General features: G+C 35.9%; 1 protein-coding gene across 1 annotated transcript in view; it reads right to left on the reverse strand.

Moving 5' to 3' along the window:
- RPGRIP1L (RPGRIP1-like) overlaps positions 1-10,216 on the reverse strand; it is a 198,812-nt gene that overhangs the window by 169,694 nt on the left and 18,902 nt on the right. The window contains exons 2-4 of the mRNA XM_006863520.1: positions 8,712-8,799; positions 7,203-7,347; positions 3,607-3,905 (exon numbers count right to left, since the gene is read on the reverse strand). Coding sequence (XP_006863582.1) covers positions 3,607-3,905; positions 7,203-7,347; positions 8,712-8,796 — 529 coding nt within the window. The 5' untranslated portion in view covers positions 8,797-8,799. The remainder of the gene's footprint in view (positions 1-3,606; positions 3,906-7,202; positions 7,348-8,711; positions 8,800-10,216) is intronic.

A 10,216-nucleotide genomic window follows, 5' to 3' on the forward strand; every position in this document is an offset into this window, starting at 1 on the left:
AAGGTGGAGGGTCAGAGAAAAAGAAGAAGACCCCCAACGAGATGGATTGGCCAAGTGGCAACATTGATGGACTCAAGCGTGGCAATGGTAGTGAGGTTGGCCCAGGACCAGGCAGTGTTTTGTTCTGCTGTGCAGAAGAAGGTCGCTGTGAATTGGTACCGACTCAATGGCAGCTAACAACAAACAAAAATACAAACCAAGAGTCCTGGTGTGGCTCTGTGGGATAAAGCACTGGGCGGAAAGGTTGGTTTGAATCGCAAGGTCAGCAATTCACAGTCACCAGCCACTCCTTGAAAACCCTATGGAGGGTTGCTATGAGTCAGATTTGACGTGGTGGCACTTAACTTTCTGGTAAAAGTTTTGTGATTCACAACCTTGACCTCCCATGTTTAAGTGAAAGTATTTCCTGTACTTTGGTTTATTCTATATGAATTAGACAGTCTATACAAAAACAAATTCATCTATAAACTCCTTTAAATAAAATACTTCTTAGTATACTTCACAATTTTTCTTACAGAAATAGTTACATACAATTTTACAAGGATAGTGACACTGGTAAAAACGAGATACATTTTTAATGCTACTTAAAATATTTTATAATGAATAAACTATTGGAGTTTAAAGTAGATAAAAGGTACCTCTGCATGGGTTCGAATCACCAACCTCTCAATTAGTAGTTGAGGGGTTGGTTATAGAAACTTTCAATTTTTTAAGGATGAGAATTTTAATGAGAGTAATGGGATAACAATCTTTTTCAAAAATATTCAATATCGATTGTTGTATCTCAGAGTAAAGACAGGAAATGCTCTGCCCACAACATTAAAATACATTATACACTTTAATACATTTTTTAATTGCATTATTTTGGCAGAAATGCTAATTCTTAAGGTTCTACTACACAAATCATAAAAAAAATTGCACACCAGTGGAATTAAAAAAACTGAACAAAAACTACACTCAATATATAACTTAAAACTCATAGTCTCATGGTGATATAACCTGCCATTGGTCACATTTTAAAATGTACATATGTACTTTTGTTGTTGTTGTTGTTGTTGTTATTGTGTGCCGTGGAGTCGGTTCCGACTCATAGCGACCCTACACAGGGCTTCCGAGGCTGTAAATCTTTACGGGAGCAGACCGCCTCATCTTTCTCCTGCAGAACCGCTGGTAGTTTCGAACTGCTGACCTTGTGGCTCGCAGCCCGACTCGTAACCACTACGCTACCAGAGCTCCTTACATATGTACTTTAGGAGATTCTTTTTTCTCACTGGTCCTTCACAATAAGAAGTCTTTCTTTCTACATTACATTGATAACACCTTCAACCCACACTTCCCATCCTTTATTACCGCAAGGCACAAATAGGAAATGATTATTTGTATAGTAGCTTGTGGTAAAACAGGACCTGGATTTCTCATCTAGTCACCCAAGGTTGAGATATATTCCTGACAACTCTGGCCTAAATCCAAGTCTCAAAGTCAGTCTTGAAAAGTGTATTAGGGCTATCAAGGTATCAGCTTTGGTAATGAAGACTCAAGTATACTCAAAAAAGCAGTAAAGTATCTATAATTCCTTAATGCTTTCTGCAACTTCCAAGCCCTGGGTTATGTATCAAACTGTGAGCAAAGGAGCTCTGGTAGCGTAGTGGTTACGAATCGGGCTGCGAACCGCAAGGTCAGCAGTTCGAAACTATCAGCTGCTCTGCAGGAGAAAGATGAGGCTTTCTGCTCCCGTAAAGATTTACAGCCTCAGAAACCCTGTTCAGGGTTGCTATGGGTCGGAACCGACTTGATGGCACTTAACAACAACAACAATATAAACGAAAGAAAAATTTCAAATATGTAATCACATTTTTAAAAAGACTTGCTTTTTCTATCATGAGAAATGTCTATCAAACTCTTCTATTTAAATAGCAACTCACAGCACTAGATTATTTTGTTATTGTATCTAAAATGTGAGCAGTTTTTTAGTATCAAAGGCTATGTACACTATCCACGTTCACAGGTGACAAAACTAAGGTCCAAAGTGGCTATGTGACTTCTTACGGTGGTGACAGTTTGTACTGTCGAGGTGGTTCCGACTCATAGTGACTCTGTATAGGATTTCTGAGGCTGTAAATCTTTATGGGAAAAGAAAGCCGTATCTTTCTCCTGTGGAGTGACTGGTAGACTTGAATTTGAGGTTAGCAGCCCAGTTTGTAATCTACCACATAAATTAAGTTATTGCAGAGCTATCATCTGAACTTTTAGGTAATCTGCCATTATCAATCCATTTCACAGATAAGACAGAAGGAGGCTCTGAGAGGTCAAATGCTCTCTTCCAAGTGAAAAAGTTAACAGTGGCAGAATGCATTTTCTAACTTGTGATGATCACACACTAGCTATATTCAGAGTCCACTGCCAGTCTTATCTTTCATCCTACAGAAAGGCCTTACTGACTTCAAAGGAACTCTAATGAGCAGTAGATAGTGGCCACATTTTAGTTAGGAGAAAAAACTAGACCCAGTTTTCCTTTCTGTTCAGATGGTTTTGTTTTTTTTTTTCCTTCTTCTTTGATAAATGGAAACCAAATTTTTAAAATTCTAATGTCCCTAAAACTGTTTGCTCTTCATTCTACATGATGTATATCTTGAAAGAACAATTGGAAGTAAAAATTTATTTCTTCCCCTAATAGTTTTAATAAAAGTTACTTAAAATATTTTTTAGTTTCAACAGAAATACCTTGTCTATGGGTTGAGAGAACTGGAATTTTAGAATATCTGGATTCTAGATGGAGTCTTGTCTATGAAATTGAATTGTTTTGTATTCTGCATAGATTTACATCATTCACTTTAAAAATAGTAAGAGAGACTGACGTATGATAATTTTTGCAGATGGAAAAGATCACTTGCTTAAATCCTTTTATTTTCCAATATAAAGAAAAGTGAAGTTCAAAATGATTCAGGCAATTTGTCCAAGGCCATCAGATCATAAGCAGAGTAAGGCCTCAACACTCCACACCCCTAGTTTTGTACACATTCATGCAATTAGGATGATGTACACAATTCTGTAATTTTATAAAAGATCCTTGGATGAAGAATGCTTCATTCAAAACAGTAATTATGATCATATAACAAGTAAACTAGCTGGTTTCCCCACTTATGATTTTCATTTAGAATTTACACTAAAAAGCCAAGTTTAAATAAACCAAACTACAACATTACTTACTTTCATACATGTCTCTAATATGAGGATGAATAGAAATGTTAACTGTTTTCCTAAACAAAATTTAAGAGTGATATGGTGATTCTAAAATAAAATGATCTTCATGCTACTAGTGATATGATTTTATAAACAAGCAAGTCAAAGAACTATTCTTGCTTATCTTTCTAACCCACCACCTACCCACTGCTGTCAAGTGGCTTCCAACTCATGAGACCTTATAAGGCAGAGTAGGACTGCTCCCTAGGTCTTCTGGGAATCCAAGTCATTATGGGAGTGGAAAGGGTCATCTTTCTCCAGTGCCTCTTTCTAAAGACATTTGAATACACGAATAACCAATCAACAAAACTGTGTGTGTGTGTCAAATAATCCAGCCAAAGATTTAGGTTGACGGTTTTCATTTACCTTTTCTGGTGCATTCCTGCACACCTACATTTTCACTCGCTTTTCTCCGCCCAGTGTTAATCCGAGATTGCACATAATTATATGGGGTTTGCCGGTAGCCCTGGATTTGAAGTTGCTGTTTGGCTGAAATAAGCCTGTTTTTGAGGACTTCATTTTGTCTTTCAAGCTCATGAACTTTCTCTTGCAGACGCTCAATCATTTCTTCCATTTCGACATCCCGTCCCAGCCGCTTGGGGCCGCCACCAACCCGCTCATATCTTTTCTTGTCATTAACTAGGCGTATTAACTTGGTGGCCATTCTGGGGAAATAATAAAAAGATGAAAAGGAATGTGAGAAGTCAGCATAAAATGCATTCTGTTGAAAGGAACATAATCACTGTGAAGACTTCAGTGCAGAACCTGAATAATAAATTTCAGGTTTTGATGTAACTATTACTGCCTGTGAAGAATCCTTTGATGATAATTGAAACCACTGGGCAACAATCTGCTTTATAGCACTGACAAATAACAGTTTCCTAAGGCTTATCATTTAAGGTTAGTAAAGAGAGGACACATATTTACTCCATATGTTCCTCAAATGCAATTTTTAACGCATGACCTTATATAGGAATGCTGGATGCACTTAAATGTAGCTACAGATTGTGGATGTGGTGGGTTACATCTGCAATCACAGTAAGTTACAGCTTTTGAAAAGAGTGTTAAAACTATGCAGCATTAAGTGATATATTGTCTTCAGATTTTTCCAGGATTAAGACATAACAAATATAAAAATGTTAGAATGCATAAATGTACACATACAAAAGCTTAATAAAAAATTTAAAAGAAACCAAAATGTCACGAGATGGTACTTAGTGTGCGAGAAACATACTTGTTTAGTGGCAGAAAATAATTAGATGTAGAAAGCTGTATCTTAAAACTTTAGATTTAGGCATAAATCGTACTTCTGACATCTCAGGAGTTTATACCTTTGATTCTTTTAAGTTTTGATAAAAACTGGGTAGACAGAACAAAGGGCAGAAAGGGCATTTGGGGGTGATGTAATAAACACGTACAGAAAACATGCCTGACAGTGAATGGAAAAATCTTGGCAGAACAAGAAAGAAAAGGTGGCTTTGATGAGAGACACAAGTTCAAGACTTTACAAAATTGGTCGCACATCTTCAATAGCTGATTCTAGTTTATAGTGAATCTATTTTTATAAAGACCCAGACAGGAGATTGAAAATAAAAACACACTTCATTTTTCTTTAAATGGGGTTTGCTTTATTTTAGTATGGTTATGGACAGAAGCTTTTACTTAAGAGAACAAAAGTGAAATAAAAAACTTCTTAATAGCTTTGGGATGTCGTAGAACCACCTTGTGTTTTTGCCCTAAGCAGAGTGCTCTGTAAATGCAGTAGTAATACACGTCTAGCTACACTTCTGGCTACTCGGCCTACAGCATGTGGCATCAGGGAGAGCTATGCATAACATAATCAGTTAGGATCGTTGTCTTTTTCCCTGAGGCACATCCATTATGCATGCTTTATAAGGGATACAGGATAATAAAAACCAAGATCCAAGAGTACCACAAACACTCTAGTAAAATAATCAATGGATCAGTTCCTTTTCCACCTAATCCAGAGAATGATGTATCACTGGGAAATCTGGCCAGGTATCACACCCTAACAAAGCCACACACACTACCTAGGATTTTAATGAGTTTAAGGTCTTGAGTCTCATCCAAGGACTTATGCATCAAAATACGGTAACTGTCCAAATAAGATGCCATCAGTACTTAAATCCTCTTATACAGAGACATCCATACACAGTTAAATAATACATTCAAAATACAGACTTATATTTTATTCTAAGAAACAGCTGATATTTAGATAAAAAATTAATGACCCTACTTTTTAAGAAAAGCACACCAATAGCTTTGAAAATGTTTACACAAACTTTGTTAACAAGTAAAGATTGCATCTATTGGTCCAGTAATAGCAAATTCAGCTGATTACCATATGATAGTAATGGACCATAAATTATCTGGATATGTTTGAGCACTTATTCAAAAAGGTAGTCTACCAAATCTACATTTATACCAAAAAATGAAGAAAACTTACAAGACAATTCTACCCACGTATCTAGGACAGTGTTAATGGTATGTGATTGAGAAGGAATTAAGAGCTGTAGGTCGCAGTGGTCACTGGATTATTACTTCTACGGCTGAGTAAAATAAAATCCAAGGAGGTTAAATGGCTTGACCATATCAAAGGCTAGTGGCAGAGATAATAGAACATATGTATATAACTTGACTTCTAAACCAGTCCTTTTTTCATTAAACTATATGGCTTTTGTTTTATATTTAAAAAAAAGCAATTTATTATAAAACAACTTATAAGCTTTTTTATATTTTCTGGCTAGAACAAATTACTAGTAAGGTCAAGGTTGCAAATTCAATTATTTTGCTGACCAAGCAGACTCATAAAGAATAAAAAAAATTGTTCAGTGGCCATAGACTCATTCTGATTGGTTGGCATATGTGTGCTTCTGGTCAGAAAGTCCATCAGGAAAGTGAGTCAGCTGTCTAGAAAATGCCATCACCATGACTCCAAAACCAGCTCAAAGGAAAAAACCTGCACACAGCAGGTCAGTGGGTTGGTTGTTTTGCTTTTTAAAGCAGAGTAGAAACTGAAATACAATGATCGGTTCAGGATAAATTCTAGGCAGAAAAAGCCCTATTTTCTTGCTTGCTTCAACGGCTATGCTACCTTCTCAGGGAACCTTTAACATAAATTGAGTACAGATCTGTTCAGGCTTACACATGCTGATGGATCAGGTTTCGTTCTAATGTCATACATTGAGAAGGTGGCCATAGTGTTTCTGAAGAAGAATAAATTAAAGAGAAATAATTCCTGCAGCATTATTTGCACACAAATCAACAGTGTCAATGTTTCTGCAGAAACAGTAGTCTCTTTGAAATACAGAATCTAGGCTAGCCGAAGCAAAGTTAAATATGTTCCAGAGTTAAAGTGTTATTTTCATTAATAAATAAACTTCAAATCTTAAGAAAATGTTCATGCTAACAAGTTGGATAGATCATTTTTTAAAAGTTTCATTTTAAATTCAAGATATTTAAAAAACAGATGCTCTGGCTACTTGCTTATAAAATCATAACTATTAGACTGCAAAGTCATTTGAACTGCAAGGTTGGTGGTTCAAGCTCACCAGCTGCTTCTTGGAAACCCTATACAGGGTTGCTGTGGGTCGGAATTGACTCGATGGCACTTAACAACAACAACAAATTGAAAGTTATTTACAGATATGAGATACTCATGGGCCTTCTGAGCTATTAGCTCTTTTCCTTTAAATAACAACTTCAGCTATCATAAACACTCATAATCCTTTTTGTTTATGATTCTAGTCTGCAAGATTTTCCATGCAAGTAAAATTGTAATTTCAAGGCAGGTTGTAAGTAAATGCAAGTTAAGATTGCATTTACTTACAACCTGCCTTGTTCCAAAAAAGAATCAAGGTAGGGCTTTCAATTAAGTTTATATATAAAAAAAGCATATCTCTCAAACTTTACTAAGAAAAAAAATCCCAAAGTTTTTTAACCTTTTAATTTTATCCTCTTGTTTTCGAGCATGCTGTTTAAGTACAATGTTCTCATCATGCAAACGCAAAAATCTGTCTTCCAGCTCCTCACGAGTGACACGTGACACGGCCTGGCGAGTCTTCACTGCCCGAGTTGTGGAAGTTTCTGCAAAAATGCCAGAGTAACCAAATGTGAGACTATGCAAAACAGTCTTTTAAAGATAAGCTATGCAAAAGATTGTTTTAGAAAATGCTGTACCATTGCTCATACCACTTGATCTGAGGCAGGAATAAAAATCTTTGCTTTTATTTGCTAAATGTTGGGGGAAACAATAACAAATCTAAATTGAAAGAGTGTCTGAAGTACTGTTATCATTTTTTTTTTTTTTTTTTTTTTACAAAGGCAAGTCTGTAACAATAATATGGTAAATAAAATATGATTAAGATATTTTTCTGAGTTATTGGTATTAGCCTATAAAAAAAGAACTATAAAATTTGCAAGACCAAAACCAAACAAAAACAATTCTTAAAAATGTAAGCATTTTGTTTAAGTTTTACAAATCATTTTTTATATCATTTATAAGAATTTTTACACTCTTAACCTGTGTATGCTTAAATGTGGTATTTTACTTATCACTGTGAAGTAGGTAAACTGCCAAGAATCCTCTAAAAGAAACAAAGAACAAATGGACACAGATTAAAGTCCCATAGTAGGTTACAGAGGGCAAGGATTGAACTTGAGTACCAAAACCCTGTACTTAAAAATTTAAAATTTATTTTTATTTGAAGCCCTGATAAGCTTTTAACAATGAAAACTGTAGTCAAATTAGTTTTTTTACAATGAACAATACTTTGACCACCTTTCTGATTAAGGCAAAAATGACTACCCTTCTCAATAGTAAATGTAAGGGCATGGCAACACAGCGGACACATTAGAACACAAACAAACCCAAAATGCTCTACACTCTAATTTAATCTTTAAAGTAGTCTTCTTCTTTCTTAGTATGAAAAGTGTTTTCCAGCTCCACAGAAACCACTAAGTGATACAAGGATAAAGAAAAGCTTTAATGTATATTAATTTCATTAAAAAGTCCCTATCACATGCATAAACAAGCCATTTTGACATACTCTACTTGAAAGACAGATAATTTAAAATATAGCATTTCCTCCTATATAAAATGTAAACATAAGATTTTAATGGTGAATGTGATTTAAAGCAGGCAATTCAGTTCTAAGGCTCGAAACACTCTGTGTAGCTCTGCTGATTTGTGGAATTTAAAAAAGATGACTTATAACAATTCTTTATCAGAACCGAGGGAGATTTTACTTTTTCTATGAGCTGTTGATAATTGATGCATGCAATAAAATACCATATGCGGTTCTAAACTCTCCATCGTCTTGTTTAGTCCAATCAAGAATTAGGTAGTTACTTAAGTGACTTCATTTGTATGAATATCAGAAATACTTTAAATTAAAAGTAAAGAAGTTACTGATCAAAGTTCACAACTAATAAATAACAGCTGGACAGACCTTGTAAACCTCCCATTCCAAAGAGGTTTAGACCTATATCTTTCACAGGCAGGTCTCCTGCAGTCTCATCAGCTGGACCAGACATGGCCTATCTGTGGAGAAGAAAACGCAAATAAAATCTTTCCAATTTATAACATTAACTATGCAATGGAATGAACCAAATAAAATGAATGCGGAACTAAAACTCTAATAGACATCTTATTGCCCACATGTGCTGCTTGATGAAGATGAAAGCTTCTACTCTAAAATTAAGACTATGTTCAATCATGGAGACAATGTTCTTTCAACACTTTATTTCTTAAAGTTTGCTTAGGAAATGGAGTAAGATTATCATTCTTCCTTCTTTTTCTTATTCTTCTATATGAAACCAAACCAAACCTCCCAAAAGAGAAAGCGGTATCTTGGGAAATTCGTCAGAAACTTAGGTTCAAATGATTGAGCTCAGTAGCACTTACTACTTGGGTTTCAGTTCCTTAGTTTAGAAATGGGGGAATAAGCCCTATCTAAACGAGTTCATTCTAAGGGGAAATAAGATGGTGAACTAAAGCACTTAGCTCACTGCCTGGAATGTCGCTATTAGTTGACTTGTTGTTGTTGTTGTTATGTACCGTGGAGTCATTTCTGACCCATAGCGACCCTGTATAGGGTTTCCAAGGAGCAGCTGGTGAGCTTGAACCGCCAACCTTACAGTTCAAATGGCTTTGCAGTCTGGTGCATTAACACCACACCAGGAGGGAAAGGCTACTGATGCTGATGCTAATCTGACATAACCGATCACCAGGAAAGCCAAAATATGACCTAAATATATTCCACCTGAATTTAGAGACCATCTCAAGAACAGAGGTGATGCATTGGACAGTAATGACCAAAGACCAGCAGAGCATTGGGTTGACATCAAGAATATCACACATGATGAAAGCAAAAGTTCATTAAAACGACAGAAAAGAAAGAAAATACCAAAACGGATGTCAGATGAGACTAAAGCTTGCTCTTCAATGCAGCAAAGCTAAAGTAACTGGAAGAAACGATGAAGTAAAAGATCTGAATAGAACATTTCAAAAGGTAGCTTGACAAGACAAAGTCAAATGTTATAATGAAATGTACATAGACCCAGAGTTAGAAAACCAAGAGAGAAGGACATGCTCAGCATTTCTCAAACTCAAAGAACTGTCAAAAAAAATTTAAGCTTTGAGTTGCAATATTGAAGGATTCTGCTGACAAAATCTGGAGCACAGAGTTCTGTAGGTTAAGCACTGGACTTTGAACAACAAGGTGGGCAGTTTGAACTCACTTGCTGCTCTGCAGGAGAAAGATGAGGTTTTCTGCTCTTGTAAAGATTTGTTGAAAAAGAACAAACAAGATGGCCGATCGGGTGGAAATGCAGTAAAGGAGCTCTGCCAACAACAATACAGAATACCCGACCAAGCAGGCTCAAGGGCTGGTCCCAGAACTCTGAACCACATATAAAGGAATACTTAGAAAGTTGGAAGGCTCACAGCTGGGGG

The sequence above is a fragment of the Chrysochloris asiatica genome, unplaced genomic scaffold (genome assembly GCF_000296735.1).
Source record: "Chrysochloris asiatica unplaced genomic scaffold, ChrAsi1.0 scaffold00055, whole genome shotgun sequence".
Lineage (NCBI taxonomy): Eukaryota > Metazoa > Chordata > Mammalia > Afrosoricida > Chrysochloridae > Chrysochloris > Chrysochloris asiatica.